At 47.2% G+C, this 22899-nt stretch overlaps 2 protein-coding genes across 6 annotated transcripts in view; one reads left to right on the top strand and one right to left on the bottom strand.

Annotated features, from left to right (window-relative positions):
- The first annotated feature begins 6 nt into the window (after positions 1-6).
- On the top strand, positions 7-10839 carry CISD3 (CDGSH iron sulfur domain 3). The gene is made up of 3 exons (XM_006034978.3): positions 7-104; positions 3586-3714; positions 8072-10839. Exons 1-3 carry the CDS (start codon positions 33-35, stop codon positions 8249-8251), a joined length of 381 nt encoding a protein of 126 aa, XP_006035040.3. The 5' UTR covers positions 7-32; the 3' UTR covers positions 8252-10839.
- Positions 10840-16973: 6134 nt separating this feature from the next.
- Positions 16974-22899, bottom strand: part of PCGF2 (polycomb group ring finger 2) — a 38786-nt gene continuing 32860 nt past the window's right edge. For 2 of the 5 annotated variants that reach the window (XM_025191119.1, XM_025191123.1), the window contains one exon: positions 16974-20966. In XM_025191119.1, the coding sequence (XP_025046904.1) occupies positions 20622-20966 (345 nt within the window). In that variant the 3' untranslated portion in view covers positions 16974-20621. The remainder of the gene's footprint in view (positions 20967-22899) is intronic. The other 3 variants (XM_025191121.1, XM_006034974.3, XM_025191122.1) reach the window with 2 other exon arrangements.

The raw sequence follows: 22899 nt of genomic DNA, 5'->3' as shown, positions 1-22899 counted from the left end.
GGCGGCCCCGGGAAGGTGACCCGGCCGGCGCCATGGCTCTGCACAGACCGGCCGCGCTCGTGGCGCTGATGAGCGGGCGCGGGGCCAGGACGCTGCGGGGCCAGGTGGGACGGGAGCGCGGGGCTGGGCCCCGGGGGCACCAACCCCTCCGCGCCCCCTGGGTGGGAGGACCAGCCCCCACCCACGTGTGCGTGCGCAGATCAGCCGTGCAAACCTCCGCGTGTGCATGTCCGTGTGGGGATCAGTTATGCCAGACTCGGTGTGAGTGTGCACGTGGGTGTGGGTGCAGATCAGTCGTGCAAACCTGTGTGTGTGGGGATCACTTATGCGAAGCTGTGTGTGTGTATGATCAGCTGTGCAAATGTGTGTGCAGTTCAGATGTGCAAACCTGTGTGTGTGCATGTCCATGGGATCAGCTATGCCAGACTCTGTGTGTGCATGTGCCCGTGCATGTGTGTGATCAGCTGTGTAAAGCTGTTTGTTTGTGATCGGCTCTGCAAATGTGTGCATGTGTGGGTGCAGATCAGTCGTGCAAACCTCTGTGTGTAGGGGTCAGCTATGCAAAGCTGTGTGTGCATGTGCATGTGTGTGTGTAAAGCTGTGCATATGATGAGCTGTGCAGACCTGTGTGTGCGCATGTGGGGATCAGCTATGCCAAACTGTGTGTGCATGTGTACGTTCATGTGTGTGTTTGTGATCAGCTGTGCAAATGTGTGTGATTACCTATGTAAAGCTGTGTGTATGCATATGCATGTGTGTGTGCAGATCAGCCGCACAAACCTGTGTGTGCGCGTGCACATCTGTATGTGTGTGATTAGCTGTGTAAAGCCGTGTGTGTGTGTATGATCAGCTGGGCAAAGCTGTATGTGCATGCATGTGTGTGTGTGTGTGTGTGTGCCTATGTGGATCAGCGTGCAAAGCTGTGTGTGTGCATATGCATGTGTGTAAATTGGCTGTGCAAAGCTCTGTATGTAGATCAGTCATGCAGAGCTATGCGAGTGCATGTGTGTGATCAGCCATGTAAAGAAAATCTGTGTGTGCATACGTGTGTACACCGGCTGTCCACGTGTGTGTGTAGATCAGCCATGCAGAGCTGTGTGTACACTTGTGTGTGCCATTAGCTGTGCAGAGCTGTGCATATATGTGTGTAGATCAGCTGTGCAAAGCTGGGGGGCGTGCACAACTAGGGGGGTCAAAACTGTGCAAAACTGCCCCCTCCTCCCCCTGCTTGCCAGCTATGACCACATGCATCCAGCTCACTGTCCCTCCCTGCTGCTTAGTGGCTTCTTCCCATTGTTCTGGTGCCCAGGGCAGCGGTTCTCAATCCCCTCAGACTTGAGACCCCCCTCGGGACTAGTTTTTTTCACTACAGAAAAATCCTAGAGTCATTCTTCAGTTGCAAGGAGCAGGGCAGGAGGCCTTCAACCCTGGGAACTCCTATTGGAAATCTCTGCGTTTGTGAATCTTGTTTGGATTCACAATGTTTGCACACTTTATGGTGCCCAGGGTGCTACAACATCCAGTTGAGAATCCACCTCCTCCCTCAGCCCCCATCTCTCCTGGAGCAAATGGAAGGGTAGGATGTCACAAAGCTGGGGGAGCCGCATGTGATCAGCACCACAGGGTTGGGACTTTGACCCTGACAATAGTTCTCTGTATGTAGTGACGTAGGAACCTGCATCCCAGGGACTTTCAGTGGTCTTTGTCCTCCTGCCGGATTCAATGGCCCAGCTCCTTCAATGAACTGAAATGCCTGACTCCTGGGAGCCCAGAATACCTACGAAGAAGTGGGCCTAGGGACGTTTGGCAAAAGCAACTGTTTACTGTAATTATGTATGCCATTCTGCATACTATTACTACTATTATTATTACTAGTATTGTTGTTATAATATTATTACTATTTTAGATCCATGATTAAGTCTGCTCAGTGTCTGTTGTGCATGACTGCTTTATGCTGAAGCAACAACTATTAAAAAAAGAAAAAGAAATCAAATAGTCCCTATGGTCTTTAGCATATTGATGAAGTGTTACACCCCACGGGGCTTGAGTAGCAGGGCCTGGTCAGGCTGGTGACTTCTGCCATTGGTTCTCAAGAGAAATGTGACAACCCCAAGGGTCTGAGTCCTCCATGGGGTCGGTGCTAATGGGTTGTAAAATACTAACAGTTAAGGATGGTAGCATCTCGCACCCACTTTGTATGGAGGTGAAGGATACATCCCTGACCCACAGTCAGGGGCGACTGCTGGTAGGTTATAACTTCAGTAGTTGTTTTAATATCATTGTCTGCTAGTAGAGCTTAGGGTCTTGGCTGCGATCAAGGGCCCGTTGTTCCAGGCTTTGCACAGATACGTAATGAAAGGCAGTCCCTGCCCCAGAGCTTGCTATCTTATAGGCAAGGAATTGGAAGCAGCCATCCAGAGTGTGGAAGAGACTAACCCAGGTTCCTACAATTTGTTGGCCTTGGAGCAGGCACAGGACACAGCTCTCCTGAGTTGCATTTTAGCACTTGGCCCATTAGAGTAGTGGGAGCCAATCTTTTTGTTAGGCACGCCACAAATTAGCCCTGCACACTTCTCCAGTACCACTCTGATCCCCTTCCTCCCCGCCCCCTTCCTAATTGGCTGCTCTACTTTCTGCTTCCTGTCCTCTGCTCCCTGCCTGATTTGCTGCTCTGCTTTCTGCTCCCTGCCCTATCTCCCACTGTGCTGCTTGGCTCTTCCCTGGTCCACTGTGTGCCACATACAGAGGATGCCCATGTCACTTGTGGCACTTGTGCCACAAGGTGGCCATGCCCTGCACTAGAGGCTTTGGAGGCCCTTTTCTTCCTGGTCAAGGAGAGATTAAAAAAAAAGTGAGAATGTTTTCTTTTTTTCTGGGTCACTTTGGAATCTCACAAGTAGAAAGTGCTCAAGTGCTTCTGTGTTGAGACTAAAGTGACCAGGAAGGGAGGTCCCTCCTTCCCCAGCCCCCCTTGTTTACTGACTGCATATAGTAGAAAAGAGTTTTAATTACTTTTAAGAAACAAAGCCCCTTCCCAAGCCGCTGCAGCTCTGGCATCTTCACATCACAACTTCACTGGCAGTAAATATGTGCATGTTTGCAGGACATTTTTGCCATCTCCCAGAGATAGAAGAACCCTCCCAGTGAGTTTCTGGGGGTACATTAATAATAATAATGCAGTATCCTGAACGTGTTTGGTGCTGTAGACTCACAGTGATATGCAGTCCTGTCACAAAGACTTTGCCATAGAAACAAAGGATGGTTTAGAGCGAGAACAGAAGCACGTAGAGCTTAAGGGACTCACCCAAGGTCACTCAGCAAGGAAGTGCCAGTCAGGCATGGATCCCAGGTTTTCTGACCCTTGGCTATGCCCTGTTTACTAACCCAGGCTGCCCTGCTGCTGTTATAATTGATCAGTGCTTTGGTTTCTTGTTTCACCCCTTCCCTCAGGAGGGAAGAACAAAGAGGTCTTAAAAAAAGAAAAATCTTTTTATTTCCCTCCAGGCTGCATTTAACCTAACCGGGCAGATTCTTTACAGCAGAGCCTGAGATCTGAGCTCCCTTTCTCCCCCTTGTTGTCCACAGATAAGGAAATCTTCAGAGTCCTCCACGCCCCCTGCCCGGCCAGCAATTGCAGCCAAACACCCGTACCAAGTGGACTTGGAAGCAGGGAAGCTTTATGCCTGGTGTGCTTGTGGCCACAGCAAGAAACAGGTAACTCCCCCGATTGTTCTATATTGCTTGTCATCTCCCTGCCCCATCACCCCTTCACAAGTCATACAGCTCTAAAATCATCTGCGTTAGCCTAACTAGTCCAACCCTGCTTGATCTAAAAGGCCACCCCTGTCTTACTCAAAAACTCTTAAAGCTATTGGGATTCCTGTACACTGTGTCACATTGCCCAGTGTTCCTCACACGTTTCTGGGCTGCGTGCCCCTCTGAAAGTTTATTGTACTGTGTTGTACCTATATGAGCGCGTGCTGTCGCTGCAATGGCATAAGAACCTCTTCCACCAGAGGCCTCTGAGTTGTTGTTCATTCTCTTCATAGAATCATAGAAAGTTAGGGTTGAAAGGGACCTCAGGAGGTCATATAGTCCAAAGCCCGGCCAAAAGCAGGCCCAGCCCCAACTAGATCATCCCAGCCAAAGCTTTGTCCAGCCAGGTTCTGAAAACCTCCAAGGATGGAGCTTCCACAGCCCCTCTGGGTAACTTGTTCCAGTGCTTTACTGCCCTCCTAGTGAGAAAATTCTTCCTAATATCTAATCTACACTTGCCTTGCTGCAACTTGAGACTATTGCTCCTTGTTCTGACATCTGCTACCACTGAGAACAGTCCAGCTCCATCCTCTTTCAAACCCCTCTTCAGGTAGTTGAAGGATGCTATTAAATCCCCTCTAGTCTTCTCTTCTCTAGACTAAATAAAGCCAGTTCCCTCGGTCTTTCCTCATAACAACCACATCCTTTCTGTAGTGAGGGGCCTAAAACTGAACACAGTACTCCAGATGTGGCCTCACCAGTGCTGAACAGAGGGGAACAATCACTTCCCTGGACCTGCTGGCAACACAACTACCAATGCAGTCCAGTACGCCGTTAGCTTTCCTGGCAACAAGGGCACACTGTAGGCTCATATTCAGCTTATTGTCCACTGTAGCCCCCATGTCCTTTTCTTCAGAGCTGCTGCCCAACCACTCAGCCCCCAGCCTGTATCGGTGCATGGGATTGTTCCCTCCTAAGTGTAGGACTTTGCTCTTGTCCATGTTGAACTGCATAAGATTTCTTTTGGCCCAATCTTCCAATTTGTCTAAGTCACTTTTCCTTTTGTTTTTCCATTCCTTCTTCTTGTGTACCCACAGATAGCGTTGTACACCCCTCAAGACTGTATGTACAGCAATTTGAGAGGCACTGCTCTAGTCCAGTGGTTTTCAACTTGTGGTCCGCAGACTCCTGGAGGTCTGCAGACTATGTCTAAGAGGTCCGCAAAAGATTACGCTGATTGATCAAAAGTATGTGAATATCCACATTTATCATTAAAAGGGGTCTGCACCACCATTCAAGATTTCCAGAGGTGTCCGCACCTCCATTCAAAACGTTTTAGGGATCTGAAAAAAGGTTGAAAACCACTATCTAGCCCAGTAGTAGGTCTCCAAGGTTGGTAGGTGCTGGTAGTAGGTTCAGAGGAAGGAGCAAGAAGGCCCCCTGGTGGACAGTTCAGGATTAACCTGGCAATAGGGCAGTGTCTTCTTGATAAGGTCCTGCTGTGCCGAGCCTGCTGCCCATCAGTTAGTGATGCCCTGTGCCATGAAGGAGGAAGACTTCTAACAGTTACCATTATTGTATTTTAATTAACTCACCCCTGGTTGAGGCTGGTAGTAGCCAGAGGCTGGTGTTTTAAGGCTTGGGTCTGTGAGATCATTATGGAAATTCACTGGTGAATAAACTGGCTGCACCTTAGCCTGAATTCTTCCCAGCTCTGAGCTATGATAGCCCAAGGCGGACTCTGCTGGCCTAATACACTCCCTTCTCTTCCCATTTAAAGCTGGGGCTTGTTGAAAGGTGGAGCAAGGTCCATTGTTTGCTCTTCTTATTTGGAAATTATTGTGATCCCGAATGTTTCCTAGATGTTGCACTGAAAGGTCAACCCTAAATGAGCATAGTAAATGCAACCATTCTCCATCCACTTCTGTGACAAAACACCTTTACATTGCACTTGCTTCCAAAGCCCCAGCCAGGGTGACTGTCTTCCAGAATCTGACCACTGTTGTCCCCTGTGGCAGGTTAGGGTGTTTTGCCTTGTGGTTGTGTCAGAGTTGGCTGTGTAGTTTTACTAATAGGTTAGAAAGTGGATTTGGATAGGATGCTTTGGATAAGGATGATCTTACCTCTGGCAGGGAATTTGACTAGATCAATGGGAGCCAACTGGGTCAGACTTGATGATCTGCTTGGGTCCCTTCCGACCCTACAAACTATGAAACTGTTCTGGCAGTCGTACACAAATAAGCACTAAACCCTCATCAAGTGCCACTCCAGCCCCCTTCCTCTGCCCACTCTGGTCCTCTGCTTTCTGCTTCCTGCCTTATCTCCTGCTCTGCTTTCTGCTTCTTGCCCTATCTGCTGCAGTGCTGCCCATCCCCTCCCCAATTTGCCATGTGCCACACATGGAGGCTGCCCATGTCCCTTATGGCACTCATGTTGTAGGTTGACTCTCACCCTGGACTCAATAACCTCTGGAGAAACCTTCAAGCCCTATTTTTTCTTTGATTCTAATGCAACATGTTAAATGTGCTGTGTGGGAGCTGAATTTTACCTGTGTTCTCTTAGAAGCCCTCCCTGCCTGTGAACACTTGTGTTGCACCTTCCAAGCAGGTGGCCGCTGAAGTGGCATTTGTTGATCCAGAGTCTCTTCTTAGTTGTCTTAGTCTCTGCTTCTAGGCAAAGAGAATGAAATGTCCTAATAGGAACATTTTATTGTCTATCTGCAGTAGCTGGTACTTTCCTCTGAACAAAGTTCCAGATTTCTAAGGCTTCGTCCAGGGCAGTGGTGTTCAACCTTTTTGCATTTGCAGACCCCTAAAAAATTTTGAAAGGAGATGTGGACCCCTTTGGAAATTCAGGCGGAGGTGTGGACCCCTTTGCATTGTAAGTGTGGATTTTAACATACTTTTGATTGATCAGTCGAACGGTCACAAACTCCTCCATGACTGTTTCAGGCTGAACATAAGGAAGACCTTCTTTATTGTCCGAGCCCCCAAGGTTTGGAATAGATTGCTGCCGGAGGTGGTTCAGGCACCTACTCTGAACGCCTTGAAAAGACATCTGGATGTTTATCTTGCTGGGATCTTATGATCCCTGCTGACTTCCTGCCCGTAGGGCAGGGGGCTGGACTCGATGATCTTCCAAGGTCCCTTCCAGCCCGAATGTCTATGAAATCTTTTATGGACCCCTTAAACAGTCTGTGGACCCCCAGGGGTCCACTGATCACAGGTTGAAAACCACTGATCTAGGGGACTGATGAAGCTTCCACTGCCTGATTATGACAGGGCTTTCTTGGGATCCTGCAATATCTGCAGACTCTGTCAGAGTTGTAATGTAGGCACAAGAGATACAGCAGGTGGCTGTGATGTGAAGGCCTCGCCACCTGGGGTCTTGATGCTGTCAATGCAGATAGATAAGCAGAGCTGGTCATTGCTAAGGGCAACAGTAACTATTGCTACTAATGACAGAGCCTCTTGTTCCTGGTTACAGTCAAGTATAAAGACCTAGTAGGGGTTGTCAGTGAATTCTCCTTCATGGTCTTTCACAAAGACCGGGTTCTTCCCCCTGCCCGTGCAAGCCCTAGTTCTCAGTGAAGCTGCTCGGAGTTCCAGAGGAGCCCGGCTTTGGTACGTTTGTTTCAAATTATGGGGGAAATGTGTCACATTTAATGGTCACGACTCCCGTGGATTGGGGATCAATGCAAACTCCAGAGGTGAAATGGCCAATGTTGTGTCACAAGACTTGCTGCTCCCTTGCTGTCCTGTCCTTTACCCCTCTATAAAGAGACAAGTGTGACAATGATGTATCCTCAGACACCTCATGGTGATCTCTGGTGAGGGAAGGGGAGAGCTAGGGAAGAGGAGAAGTCTCTAATGATTCCCCATCTATTATGGAAATGCAGATGGGCCCTGACATGAGATTTTGCTACCTCATCCTGAGGGAGAATAGGCCAGTGGTTTGGGTGCTGGTATGAGACTGGGGAGATGTGGGGTGACCTGAGGGGCTGCTGGTGTAACCTCGGGCAAAGGAAATCCTTACAGAGAGATCAGTGGGAATTAGGCATCTTGCAGCAGGGATGACACATCCCACCTGCCAGGAGCCATGAGGATCAACATGTGTGAGGATCAATATGCAAGAGACTTTGAGGCTCTCAGGCTTTTGAGGCTATCTGTACTCCAAAGAGAGAGGGAACTCCTGCCCCCTTGCTTGATCCCATGTGCAGGTCTCTCCTTCCCAGCAGCACCACCCTTGACAGCCCGGGTTTGCCAGCCTGCTAAGTACAAACTCTTCTTTTTTTTATTATTTTTTTGCTCTGCAGCCTTTTTGTGATGGATCCCATAAAAAAGCAACTCCAGGTATCACTCCCTTGAGGTTCAAGTTGGATGAGCCCAAGACGGCCTGGCTGTGTGGGTGCAAGCACACCCAGTCCCCACCCTATTGTGACAGCACCCACAAGGAGGAGTTCATTCAGAAGGCAGAACTCCCCAAACAGCCTTGAGGAGGTGCTTCCAGGACCTGCACCCATGAAGGGCCACACAATTTGTCTGGGGTTTCAAAGCCCTTGTGCCAACTGGGGCTTAGGGACTGCAGGAAGGACTCGGGCAGGCTTCCAATGCCCCCCAGCTCCTTGGGTCAGAGTTCTACATTGCTCAACATTGGTTCTCTCTTCATGTTATTCTACGCTGCCCAGGCTCATGAACCTTACAAACCCCAAGCTTGGGGCATCATCATCACCCAGCTGCCAAGATAAAATTAACAAGATCGTACAGAAAATGCCAGAACTACAAGGAATTGGGTTTGGTCAGCAACATCATCCCTGTGTGCAGTGTGACTCGAGCCTTGTCAAACAAATAAATCTCTGCAAAGAAAGCCCTAGCCTGGAGAAACAAATAGGGCATGATGTGCATGGTTTTAGGGCTTAGGACTCTTATCTGTGGGCATGACTGGGCTGTTCCCAGTCCTCCTTGTTCCCAGCCTCATCATCAGAGCTAGGTTTGGGCTGCTTTGATAGTTCTGGTTTCAGTTCCAGTTGAAGCTGTATCCCCTCCCTGCCCCCTAGCTGAGAGCAAAACAATGATGTGTGATGGTTTGTGGTAGTCAAATTAAGCATATGTATAAATGGTTGGAAGAGTGGAATCTCACTAAAGGGTCTGTAAAATGGGTTGGTGGACATCATCTCTAGGATGGAGAGAGAGAACCAGTTTGTGTCTCCCCTTGGGGGTGCCTGAGTTTATGTTGCAGATGCAAGAATGAGTTACCACTAGGTAAGCTAGGGTGTGAAATAGCGGCACATCAACTACTTGGCAACTGTGTGAGCACATTCTGGCCCCATGGTTAAACAGGAGGCAGCTTACCCCAGTTTAACTGAAGGATAACTTGTATGTGTGACCATCCCTTGAGTATAGCTTCCATGTGTTGGTTGGGTGACTCAGAAGTGGATTGGACATTTTCCCAGCAGAAGGGTTATTGATTTCTACCAACAGGGACTTTCAGCCAAGGAAGTTTCATTTGGGTATATTGCCGATCAGCTCCTTTTAACTTTAAACCATCCCCACTCCCCTAGCAGTGCAACTTTAACGCCCCCCCCCCCAAAATTTTAAGCAGGTGGAATTAGAAAAAAGTACAACATGTGTCACTTCCTTTATATCACTGTTGTCACCCTATCAGTTCCTCTTTCCATAGGCACCTGCAGGAAAGATGAGCTCTGAAGCATTTTCTAAAGACACATGTTGTATTGCTTTAATGATAGATACAATCCCCTCACTTCCCCTCCCACCCAGGTAGATGCAGTTATGCCAGTATAAAGGTGTTCATACCTTTATGAGAGGCAAGCTGTATAGATATAAGGTACCTTTATTCTGCTATACCTGCTTCCATGCTGGAGTATGTACCAACATAAAACAAAATGCACTGCTTACAGCAGTAAGCATCCTAGTACAAATTTGCAAATTGCGAGGCCTAACATAAGCAGGGAAAAGTTATTTCAAGCAACCTTTCAGGCCTTAGTAATGCATATAAAAGAAGCCAAAAGATCCCCAAGCCAACCACGTTCTTTTTTTTCCAGTCATGGTTTATTTTTAACACTTGAATTGTTGTTTCCTCTCTTGTGTCTGTTCTCCTAAGGGCATTTTGCAGATCGTCTGGGAGACTAATGGCTTTTTCAATGTCTTTTGAAAATGATGGACAGAGTTGTAACTGACAGCCTAAACTCACTACTCCACTGAGGGAAAAATTCACACAGGTCCTGAAGTCATTGGAATTGGCTCCAAAGTGCCTTAGAACTGGCTGCATAAACCAGTTTTACCACTTAGACTAAAAGGCTGATTTTTAGGCTGATTTACTTAAAATGGTTCAATGTTGATAGTGAGGACACTTATAATAGTTCAAAACTGGCTAATATTACTTTAGTCTGTGCCTGTGACTGCAAGCTAAACTGGTACGAGTATCTATGCCCAAAGTTGCCTTGGGTTTGCTAGGTCAGTGTAAAAGTTAAATTTCAGCATAGCATGAGGTCCAAGCTATGTCTGAGCTCTTGAAAACATTGCCCTTCAGCTCTAAGTCACTGCTGCTTTGTCATTTTCAGCAATGCAAAGCCATCAGATGGATGAGGTAAAACCAATCAGAATGACTGTGTTTTATACCTGCTTTGCTCTAGAGTGAATGAAGGCATAGGTTGCCAGGGCAACAGAGAATTAAAACCTTTCATCTTGGTTTACTAGGTATACACAAAACTAGGATGCCTGGATTCATCCAAAAGGTGGGGCGAGGGGGGAAGTGTTGCTGTTGATCAGGCTATCTTAACAGGCGTCTCTGGAAATCAGAGGAGATTATGTCTACCAGTGCTCAAGAGCAGGCTCTGCTCAAATAAGTCACTAGTGGGGGAATCAGACCTACCCCTGAGACTTCCAGACACCACTGCAGTATTAAACTAAGCCCAGTTGCCTTGCAGCCTGGAAGCAAGGTTGTTCTTTGTCCCACAGAATCAGCTTTCCCAGCCACAAAGCCATGCCTTAGGAGATGATGATGGGGGACCTGTTTCTCTTAAATGTGTGCTTTGATTGTGAAACCGTTAATAAAATACTGACATCCAACTAAATGGCTCCATCTCCATCAAGTCTGCAACCAGAGCAAGAAAGCGGACATGGCTCAGAGGCACCTTGCACGGTCCGGCCGCTAGAGGGAGACATAACCCTGCACTGGGGTTGAAGTAGGTTATAGGAGCTTTGCCGGAGGGACTTCACTTGAGCTGATGCCAGTGGAAACCCAGAGCAGAGCCCTGATCAGCCTGTGATGGGCCTGGGGCTGCGATGGGGGCCTGATTCCAGGGCAGTGCCATGCACTCACTGCCCAGATCTCCCCTGTCCTGAGCAAGTCCTGGCACCCACTTGGGCCACCCCGGGGCAAGAGGGGGATTGTGTTTCTTGGCTGCATTAAACCCCTTGCAATGAATGGGCAGGCAGCCCAAAGCAGGGGGCAGTGCTCTGCCCAGGGCAACACAATCCTTTTCAACTCCACCTCTGCAATGATTCAGGGTATCCTGGCCCTGGCAACTCTAAGGTTCATTTGTTTGGGCAGGAATCCGGTGGAAGTGATTCTAGCTGGAACAGTATCGAGGCACCAGCTAAAATCACTGTCTGCGTATGTGCCAACCCGTGTGGTGTATTTCCCTGGCCCACTTCTCATCTCATCCTCCCTAAATAGTTCTGACTGATTGGAAAATAAACCTGGGCACGATGCATCCCTTTTCACAAGTAGACCTCAGATTTCTCCCTGAGACAAAGCCCTTTTTCCTGGGATCCTACAGAGGGACAAGCCCATTGTCCCCAAAAGCACCTGTGAGGTATCCCAGGCTAAAAAACTGACAACCAGTTTAATTTGGCATTCAGTAGTCTGGGATATGACTAATCAGAAGCTTAACTGGTAATTAATCTGAATTAGCTGCAATTGTTCCAAGGCAAAGTGTTAATTCAGATCCTTCCCAGGTACTTCCCCACTTGTAAGGGCTGGGGTTTGCTGCAAGACAAGATGTTCAAATCTGAATCAAACCCAAATCCAAATCAAGCCAGGTGTCTCCTTCCAGCCTGAATGAACACTTCTTTCCTGGGGCAATGGGGCTAATTCGAGTTAACTGCCTTTAAATGTGTACACAACTGTCCTGCCCTGTTTGGATGGGAGTCAAAGCCCCCATCTGTTTGCACCCTAGAATTAGCCTGACTGCCCCAACAAAGGCTTTGTCCCAGGGCTCGAAATAGGCATGTCTGGCTGGGAAGGGGGTCAATGCAGCAAGTCCTCACTCAGTGACTGTAGCAATCAGCTGAGGTCACATTCCCCCTGCTGTTAAATGGGGCTGAGGAAAGTCCTCACCCTGAATGTGCCCCCTCCCTCCCACCTGCTGATTGCCCAGTCCCATGCTAGGGGATAGCTCTTAGGAAGCCCTCTGTGGCGGCAGCAGGGGATGCATCCCTCCTTTGGCATTGAAGCCTAATCTTATCTCCCTGCTACGGCAGCCTGTACAGACTCCACCCCCCATCCCAAACCTGGGCACCCCCTTATCGTCCCTTCACATCACAGGCACTGTCTTGGAAAACCTAGTGCTGGATTCTTATGAGATACCTAACAGGGCCTCTGCCCCTGGTGGGACATGCCAAAGCTGTCAGAAGCCAGCAAAGAGGGAAGAGCACCTCATCCTCCCCTCTGGAGCTAGGATGGCAGGAGCTAGCCTCAGACTTTAGAAGGCTGCTAAAAAATGCAGATGCTGGAAAAGGGTGTGGGTACCTGTGCCCATCGGAGCGCAGCTGCTAAAAGTTCTTTTTAACTGCAACCCATCCAAAAAATCAATCCCTATTACCCAACGAATGGGCTTGAGCTGAGATTAAAACCTTCCCCTCCCTCCCCACCCCCACCTAATGCCCCCCATTGGTCTGGGAGAAGGCAGGAGGGAATCAGAAGAAAATACAGATGACTGTTGATAGTATATTTTCCATCTGGACCTTCTACCCCCTCCCTCAAATTATTTTCCTGGATGGCTATTGAGTGCCTTGGGTATCAAGTGAAATCTAGGAGGACTGTTGCATGGCATAAAATGTTAAGGAGCCTTGGCCCATATGTGACAACAGCCCTTGTTAATTAAAAGGAACAAGGGCCTTTTGCTGGAGATATACAGACTGCCTGTAAAACTTGCTGTTTAGACTCTAGAGTTGTACTACTGGCACCATTGTTGGTGGCCTCCAGTAAAAGAGCTGCTTGTCTGGAAGTAGTCAGATTTGCTAAGGGCTTGTCCAGTTTCCAAAGAGCCACATTCCCAGGTGACACCATGGCAAAAGACAGATTCTCAAGCATTTTCTGCTTCTACAGATAGCTGGATCTTCCCAGAGGGTTGGTACACAAGGCACATAGCATCCCTAGAACGTTTCACCTTGTATTCACGGATCTAAGTGGGGAATGGGAGATGAACTGCTCCGAAATGCCGGCCTGGTGCATTGGTGCTCAGCACTATTCAAAACCTGGCCCATTTGGGTCAGTACATCATTGCTTTAGGTTCCAGTTCTGGGAGTCAAGCAAGGGCGTAATAAGCGTCCTAGACCAACTATCAGAAGTGTTGAGCCCCAGATCTAGTGGGGGATAGGGAAGAAATCATCAAATTTGATATTTTGAGTAGGATTTTTTTTTTTTTTTACCCAAAACACCATTTCTGCCTGTCCCCCACTCTATTTCTGGGGAATGTCATCCATTAATATATAAAATCCAGCAAGCTGAAATAAACACACAGCCTGTGTTCTGCTCTGTTTGTGCAGCAGCCAGAACCAAGGGGCCTGGATCTCAGTTGTTCTTGAAAACTATGGGAAGGCCTGGGTGCTCAGCACCTCAGAAAATCACCCTTTAGAGGCTGGATAGTCAAAAGAGCCCATGTCTCGTGTAGATGCCTACATATGGACCCCGAAGCTTGCATGCACTCTACAAGTGCTTCACTTGAAGCAAGTGAGGAGTCCTATGGGACTATTCATCTGGTCAGAGTTTAGGCTAGGTTTATATGCATAGAGCTGGGGTGTTGGCATATTGCGTTAGGAAATCTGGCCTTCAGTGGCTTTACATGAATGAGGAGGCCAGATATGAAAGATTTAGTCTGGTTTGTGGGGGCTCAGGTGATACAGAGCTGCACACCCTACCCTGCTCTACAAGGAAAAGATCAGGCCCTTTGTGGAAGGCCTCTGCTAATGAGAAGACAGGGAGGTATCAGCACAAGGACCTTGCTGAAAATTCATTTGCATCATTGCATGTGGCAGCCCTACTACCTCTGCCATTGTGCAGGCAATTGAAATCAGTTGCCAGAGGGATTTCTCTGATGGCCACTCTTGTCACTTGGCAAGAAAGAGAGAGAGCTGGAAAAAGTTGGCTCCCAGATGTGTGCATCAGGGCTGATGCCATCTCACTTTAAAAAATAGACACAGTTCTTTTTTTCTGGCCTGATTTATTGCTCCTTACGTGACAGAGGACACAATGGTTTGTCACTGTCTGGCAAGGAGTTTAGGAAGGGGGAAGCAAATAGAACAGGATTGATTTTTAAGAATCAGTCTTTCATTGGTAGAAGATTCATGGCAGGAGGGGAATTCTCTTTCAGGTAGCAGAGAAATCCAGGGAGAAAGATGGTCTCACAGTTTAAAACATTGGGCTGGATCCCAGGAGTTTGGCGTTCAAGTTCCATCCTTCCTATAGGCTGCCTATGTGACCCTGGGCAAGTCACATAGGCCATGTGGGTAAGAATTAAGGGGGAGCTCGGGGTGAGGGCTAAGCCCCCCTTCATAAGAGACAAGCCCCCTTTCCCCCCGCCCCGTAAGATTTGAAAATCGTAACCGGGGGGGCGGGTCTCCAACTGGATTACACCTTCACTTTGGTGGACTTGTTAATCAAGGACCTGGTTTAATTTTTTTGCAGACTCCCCCAAGAGTCAAAGTGTAATTCAAACCTTGGACATGCCACAGTTTCTGCACCAGTGTAAAAGAGGAGCAAACATACAACCTCATACCAGAGTAACTTGTGCTAATACCCCAGGCAAAATCAGGGATAAAACTACACCAGTAAAGGCACTGTGTGCCTGCATCTTTTCCCCAGAGCAGTCATTTACTGAAGACAAGCTACCCAATATGGGGGTAGCCAGCCCACAGTGCATGTTCCTAAGTGTTGCATGCAACTTCCCTGTGTGGCATACAAGCCCCAGGCACTTAGTAAAGGGAGGTGCAGGAGTGGAGGTAAGGAGCAGAGCACTCTGTTACAGCTGTCAGACATTGCCACCAAGAGCCAGGTTAACCCTTCCCTGAACCTGATGCCACTGCCAACTTCAAGGCATTAGATCTTTGGTCCCCATACAAAATTGTGTCAGCTGTGGGGCCAGGGAAGCATTAACCTGGCTCTTGGCAGCAACACCTCCTCTCACAGCAGCATCCTTCCCCTGCACCATTCCACATGGCTGAAGCTGAGTTCCCCTGCCTCCATTCTGGTGCCCCAGGGGAAACTCTATCAGGTATGCCTCTTGGAGGACAGGGATCAGAGAAGTACTCAGGGAGAAGACAAAGTTTAAATCAGTGGCACTCTTGCCAGCAAGGTTGGCCATAATGCCTGGTCCCCATCAACTAGTAGAGGTGTGCTGCAATAGCTGCCTACTGCATGTAGCTGCTTCAGGATAGCTACACAGCTGCCTACTCAAAATCCTTGTTTCATTTCCATCAGCAGGCAAAACTGATAGTTCACACTAGCATAGACATGTACATCCAGGCCCTTAGTGACCTCTCAGCAGCCTTTGGAAGTCTAACTTGGTTTTGATGGGAGTTAGATACCTAAACACCTTTGGAAAATTTGGATCCTGGATGAGGAGGGCCACAAAGGCTGTGTAAACAGATGTTTCATTTGGGACTGAGGCTAAAAAACGGACAACTGGTTTATCCAGGAACACAATTTTTATCCTGGGATCCTACAGAGGTATGCACTCATTGTCCCACTTCAAGTACCTGAGAAGCATCTAAATTAACGCTTAGCCCCAGACAATCAAGGCTGATTTGAATTAACTGCCATTCAAACTACCCATGCAAACAATTGTCCCTACCTGTTTTGATGGAGTCAAAACCTGGTAGTCATCTGTTTATAGCCTGATTGTTCCTGGATTTGACCTGGATCAAAAAAGCAGCAGAGTCATTTACACACATCCCCTTCCATGCTGCACTGCTGTGAATTGGCCAGCAAGAGCACACTGCTTGCCAGACTTGTCCCTGGAATGAACCGCAGTAACCATACAGACGTACAACAGAATGTCCTGGGGGAAAGCATTAGTGCATTTTATCTGGCATACTGCAGAGGGACTTGAAACAGAACAGTGGACGTGGAGGTCTGTCTGATCCTGGGACAAAAGGCTTTCTCCCAGGACAAATGCAACATCTATTCATAGCCAGAGAGAATAGATTTAATCCCTAGCCCAAATCGTTCTGGATTTGATAAATGCATGCCCTCCTCTAACGTCATTTAGGCTTTGACTAGATGAGGAAAAGTGGCTAGTGTTGCACCTAAGCTGCACCCAGGATAATAGGACAATGCCCCTAGCATTTTTTAGCTCTCTTGTCATTGCTAATGTAAAGATGGGGAAACTGATGGGCAGAGTAAAAGTGACTTCCCCCAGGGCCCCCTACACCCCAGTGGCCAAACTGGGAACAGAACCCAGCCCTGTACATTCCCATTCCAGCAGGGTCCCTAATCACTCCACACTTTCTCTCTGAACAGAGACTCTTTCCTAGTGTGACAAGGCCACTCATCTCTGCTTTTGCAACTGCAGATAGAAGAGGTACAATAAATCAAGCCAAACCTATCCCAGGCAGGGGCAGATTAGTGGAGAAGAAGGAAGCAGGGCCATTAGCTAGGAACAGAAGGAAATGGGAGGGGTCTGTTTGCCTTCCTAGGGATTTGGCCATAGGGATTTATTTATTTTTTTTGTTATCCCAAGTGCTTAAAATCTATAAGAACGTGGAACATTAAGTCAATCTGGGCTCCCAGAGATGCAAGCGCTTAGTCTGAGACTGGACTTTGCCCTCTGGATTGCATGACAGGGGGAAGTGGGGAGGAAGGATGGATGATTGATGGGCAGGTGGGACAGGCAGGCAGATGGAGGGCTGGATGTCTTGATCAATGAAAAGCCAAGCTTGTCGATGTCTGCTAGTAAGCAGATGGGGACACGTGCATGCACACAGACACGTTGAAGGACAATCTGCAGCATTTATTACATTTACAAAGCTGTATAGTTATACAAATGTTTAACCAATAACGATATATGAATATCAGAATATATTACAGGACATTAAAACATCATACAGGATGCAAACATACAGAGCAATTTTGGTTTGTACCATATCGGGGAGGAAAAAACCCAAACCAACCCCAACACTGAGGCACTTCCCTCCCCTCGCGTAGTCCATTTTGGCCTATGTACAAGGAGAAGGGGGGTGGGATGAATGTTCCTGACCGGCAAAGCCCCATGTAACGCAACTGAGTTCACAGTCCAGCCCCCAGCCATTAGGAGGGGAAGAAACAGAAACAAAGAGACTAAGAATAATGGCAACTAAGAGCCCCTCTACCACCCTCTGCAGGTTACCAGGGCACTTCCCCATCCCAGGAGGCAATGTATGGGTATAGTGGGGCATCTCCCAGATTTGCCAATTGAACCCTCTCCTCATCTTCCCCCCTTCCACCCCAAGCCATGAGTCCAGTGAAGAAGCGCTTTGCTCATTCTGGCTGCCCCATACGGGAAATTCTACCTCCTTCCGCTCCCTACCCTACATAAAAGCCAGCATGCGGCTTTGTTGGCCTTTGGCTCATGCGTTCCTTCAGAAGTGAACATTTTCAAAGGCACCCAATGGCAGCCTGCTAATTCAAGGGGCTGACCCCACTCACCCGACTGGCCTTCAAGATTTAACTCATGCCAGGGTATCACATCCTGGGGCAGGCCCTCCTGTAGCATCCTAGAAAGATCTACCCATCTTTCTATGCCTATGGCCATGGGGCTGTGCCCACACTGGCTCCTTTTAGCCAAGACACCTCTTCTTAATTATCTGGAGTAATAGTTAAAAAAACAAGTCTGTTTCCTGACTTTTGGGATCTGGCTATGTCCACTTCCCTTTGGTTCTCAATGCTTTTTCAGATTTCCTATTACCGATCTCCCCACATGCACACCCTGTGGAGATGAAGCTGGGATGAGAGAGTCGCCCTTGCCTACCCAGCAGTTTGACACTTTCCTGCCCCGGATAGGAATTCTCCTGTCCCTGGGATCTGCAGGCACTTATTTATTCATTCACTCCACCAAGGGGGAGATAAAACCCCCTGGGTCTAGATGCCCAGGGGAACATGTGCTTTTTGAGACTGAAGAAACTTGCTCCCCACCACCCCCCACATGGCTCACGCGTACACACACTCATGTCAGATTGTAAGGAAGTCCGGACTAGAGAGCAGAAGATAATACCATCTCCCACCCCCATGGAACTTGCGCGAGTTCCCCCCGCATGGACAACCTTACAAACACAAGCGACAAACACATGGCTCAAACACACAATACAATCTATGCCTCCCTTTCAAGGAACACAGTAGCGGCCTCCCTTTTGCGACTCCGCACGCCTCACAAAAAGAAAAAAAACCCTAAAAAACAAACTCATTCTAAAAGGCACCATTTTTTTTTTAAACCAACGTGAGGGACGTGGAGAGAAATGGGAAGGGGTGGAAATAAAACAATGCTGTGACTTTTTTTTTTTTTTAAGGAGCAAGAACGTTTGGGGATGGAGCAGAAAACAGATGGTGGGGTGATCTATGGTTGAATGCTTGTTTTCACTCTTCTCATTAACTCTACTTAGTTTGTCACCCCACCTCTGGACACCCCACCTGGTTACTATCACCCCACCTGAAGAACAGCTTCCCCAGTTTCCTGTACAGGATGGGTGTTAGTCATCTTTCTTCCCACCTAACCATGTTATTTCAAGTTCAGGAAAGCCAAAGCTACCAGAGATGCTTCTAAGACTCCAACAGCACCTTCCAACAAGAATAACTCCTTGGTTACTAAGGCACCAATCCTGCAAAGATAGAGGTGCGGGGGGCAAGAAGAGATGAGCAACACAAGATTTTCAAATGCAGACCCTAATGATTTAGCTGACCAAGCCAAAATTTTCCAAGTAGAGACTTACTTTCCAAGTAAAATTTTACAAGTAGCCCAGGAGAGTTAGGCACTCATGTCTTGTTGCCATTTGTTGGAGCATGAGAGGCTAAATCCTTTGACCTCTTTTGCAGAAAAAGAAAAACAAAGAGAAAAATGAATAGGACTTTATGCCTTTAAGTCACACAATTGCTCTTGAAAGTTCGCTCTTTGTGCTACAGGCTTAATTTGAGGTAAGAAATGAACAGAGACTGGCAGAGTAAGTATTATTCATGGGCTGAAGTCTCTGCAGGGTCAGAACCCAAGATACCCTTAGAAATCTGCAAAAGGAAACCAGAACTCTCAATGGAAGGGGAAGCTTCAACCTAACTCTATTCAGACCTGCACTTCAAAGCTTTTCAGATTTCCTCCAAAGCCCCCTCTAAATAGGATGTGCTTAGGTGGCCCTGAAACCCAAGGTCTCTTTCCGCGCCCCCCATCCCTTCCTTATTCCACCCACACAAATTTAGGGGTAGATCATTATCAAGTGAAGGTGCAAGGATGGGAATCCTCCTTTGATGAGGACCCACTGATGACAACTGTTCAGATAGGACATGATACACATTACAACAGGGCTCCAGACAAAGGCTGCCTTTTTAAAGGAGCCTCTGATGAAAGATTCCAAAGCAAATCGAGGGGAGGAAAACACATGGGCTAGATTTTTCAAAAGAATTCAGCATGTTGATACGAGACCCTGAATACCTGGCCCTGAATTCTTTTGAAAAGCCATGACCCCTGGGGCCTAACTTCCAGAAATGTGCAATGCTGACAGCTTTTACTAACTTCGGAAAATTCAGGCCAAGTCATTTCCATAAGCATCTTCCATTCATTTAGTCTATGCCCCATTGGCTGCTCCAGAAATAACAGGTGCTGGGGGAAAATGCCCCCAGCCTCCCAAATGACTTTGGAGCCAACGTCCCACAAAATTTCATCATGAAGACTTCAGCTCCCAAGTGACTTAAGTCCCAGTGAGAGTCTACATGGGATTTTAGCTCATCACCTGAGCTTTACTAAATTGCCCTAACTCCAGACAAGACTTTGGATTAAAGGCCATGCAAGTGCGAACAGAGGAGAGGGTGGTATGTCCTATTTGCAAAGAGATAGGATCTTCTCCCCCTCTAAGCCTGTGCACAGACCATTCCACACCGACTTTTAAGTTTTCCATCACTAAACCAACAAAACAAGCCAACAAACAATGGGCTGGGAAGGCTCTTGACATCAGACATGACAAGTAATTCTCTGCCACACGCACCCTACAGATGGAAGTTACAGATGTACATATACAAAGGGTGGAGGCTTTTGGCTTTTGTCCATCATCCTTACCTGTGTGTCCATTACCATTAAGTCCCATTCTCTCTTGGCAGGGAGTGGGGGAAGGGAGGCTGTTATAGAAAATGAGCAGGTGGGGCTGCAGCTATTACATGAATACGGGCTCCCGGACATGCAAATTCCATAAGTTAAAATTAAAAAAAAAAAGAAAGAGGAAGGAAAAAGAAAAGCATCATTTTAAAAAATACTCAACCACAATTGTGTCTTATTTGCATTTTAAATTAATCTGGTCAATCAATAGAAAATAAGTATGTATAATTTTTTTTTCCTATATACACATATATATTTATATATAAAATCAAAAGTCAGGCCCTAGGCCCTGCCTTTAGGTCAAGGCAGAAGCTGTGCTACCGTTCACAGTCGTTTTCCGCCCCCTGCTGGCAGAGGGCGGCATTTGGTGGCAGTTCGAGGTGCCATTGAGCACGGTGCTGGAGTTGGCTGGGATGCTCGTGGCGGTGTTGTTGGAGCTAGGTGAGCCGTGGGAAGGTGTGGCAGGGCTGGGCAGGGAGGAGGAGGTGGCAGGCAGTGTGGCAGGGCTGTTGGCTTTGTCGCTGACTGACTCGCACTCGGAGGCTCCGCTGGTGTTGGTGCACTCGGAGTTTGCAGGCTGGGACAATTTTATCCTCTTGCAGGCTGGCTGCACCCGGTATTTCAAAGGGAGGGGCCCATTCTGCCAGGAGAAGGGAAAGAAGAACAGTGGAGGTGGTTCCTTTGGACACTCTCATTATCACGGATGCCAGATTTGCATGCAGGCTGTTTGGGGCTCAGAAATGAAGTTAAAAAGGAAGAGACAGGCAGAGACTGTGAATGACTGTCAGACATTTCAGTGCCATCTGTGCCTGGGAAAACTCCCCTAAAACAGTGATTGGCAATGTTTTCTGGCAGCAGGAGGGACAGAAAGACACAGCTAAGGTCTGAGGGGGCTGGCACTGGGACTCAGCTGCACTGCTGCTTCCCCACCACCGGACTGAATGGGCAAAGCTCCCCAGTCTCCAACTCCACTGCAGTCCCAGCTCCATGGGTCAGATCTGCCCTGCAGGTTGTAAGTTGCTGATCCCTGCCCTAAAAATCATCAGTACGATTTATTTGTATGGATGCCAGGACGTGCTGTTGCCCAGCTGGTATTTTCCCCTCAAATAAAAAAAAGAATACAATTCAACAAAGCTCAAATCCAGGCTTTGTTCTAGAGTGTTTTACTCAGGCTTCAGATCAGAACAACAATCTACTATAAAGCCTAGTTTTACTCTGGAGGAGCAGGTGGAGACTCCATCGTTTGGGTTATATTACAGATTTCAGTCTAGCAGGAGTTTTACACTATTATTTTGCAAAGCGCTCTGTAAAAAAATGGCCAAACTCAAAGTCCAAGTACTCCCTGAATGGTTTATGATGGTGGTGCACTCTGAAATTAGACAACTACATGGGAAAGAAGCGGCAATCATATTCCTTTAAAAAGTGTTCATCAATTTTAAAAAAAAAATCTTACTTGACGTACATTTGTGCCCTTCATTTTCCCCTTAATAACGAGCTCTGATATTAAAGCCATATGGATTTTAGTTTTACTTATAAAAAAAAAAAAAATCACTTGGACCATTTATTTCCTGCCTTTACTCAGCTCGGGCAGTGTAAAAAAGATTTGTCTATCAGTTTTTTTCCATTTTGGAAGTTCTCAAAATGCTGAAGTTCTGGCTGAAAAATATTGCAGGTAGAGAGATTTAACCCAAACCTGTTGCATGAGTTTGCTTTTAAATTCAATGCTAAGAACTACAATCAGAGTTCAGATGACCCTGCCCCCTACATAAAGTAAAACAATGTGACAATCAGGACTCGTGGATACCTGACATAATAGATACCTGATACAATGGATACGTGACACAAAGTGACAATGGCACTTGAAAGCACTTCTGTTTATCCTACAAAAAGCAGAACAAAACTCTTACTCAGAAGACCTGGGCTTAATTCTCATTTCCACCACTGGCCTGCTGAGTAACTGTGGGCTTTTTCCTTCATCTCCTTGTGCCTCAGTTTCCCCAGCTGTAAAATGCAAATAATGAAACTGATTCCTTTGTGAAGTGTTACGAGATTACTGAACCGAAAACAAAGCATTTACACTACCAGCAATAGGTCGGTTCTAGATTTTGACAAGAATTTGTTTGCACAGTCTTGTCAGAAAAGGCCTCAACATATTAACTTCAACAGTTAAAAAAAGGTGGATCTAGGGACCATAGTGCACACTCATTAACTAAACATTAACTATACATTTAAGAAGTTTGTTACAAGGACAAACCTTTCGCAACACACAGACTGCTGAGTACCAATGCCTGGTAAAATATACAGATCATGATCTAATACGGAAAGATAAGCAAAAAAGCAAAATTCCTTCTCAATAAATAAAAAATTAACTCCAAATACATGGGTGTTACTGTAGACAGATGGATATTAATTTAAGAGCACTAACACTGCTTTTACTGAAGTCAATGGAAGACTTTCCATTAGGTTTCTTATTGGAAGTGGAAAAGGAATTGCAACCTATAGTAATTTCCTGCTCCTGATGTAGACGCTTAAAGGCAAAGCACGTGAAAGATGCTACCAGACCAGAATACTGT

The sequence above is a fragment of the Alligator sinensis genome, unplaced genomic scaffold (assembly GCF_000455745.1).
Source record: "Alligator sinensis unplaced genomic scaffold, ASM45574v1 scaffold1261_1, whole genome shotgun sequence".
Taxonomy (NCBI): domain Eukaryota; kingdom Metazoa; phylum Chordata; order Crocodylia; family Alligatoridae; genus Alligator; species Alligator sinensis.
Note: the sequence above shows the minus strand (reverse complement) of the source record. Positions and strands in the feature narration are given on the sequence as shown.

What these genes read in the sequence shown, in the direction of transcription:
- CISD3 (XM_006034978.3), top strand. Translation starts at nt 33, where the DNA reads ATGGCTCTGCACAGACCGGCCGCGCTCGTGGCGCTGATGAGCGGGCGC. An exon ending in CCAGGACGCTGCGGGGCCAG is followed by an intron (nt 105 to 3,585) that starts GTGGGACGGGAG and finishes TGTTGTCCACAG; the next exon opens with ATAAGGAAATCTTCAGAGTC. An exon ending in GTGGCCACAGCAAGAAACAG is followed by an intron (nt 3,715 to 8,071) that starts GTAACTCCCCCG and finishes TTTGCTCTGCAG; the next exon opens with CCTTTTTGTGATGGATCCCA.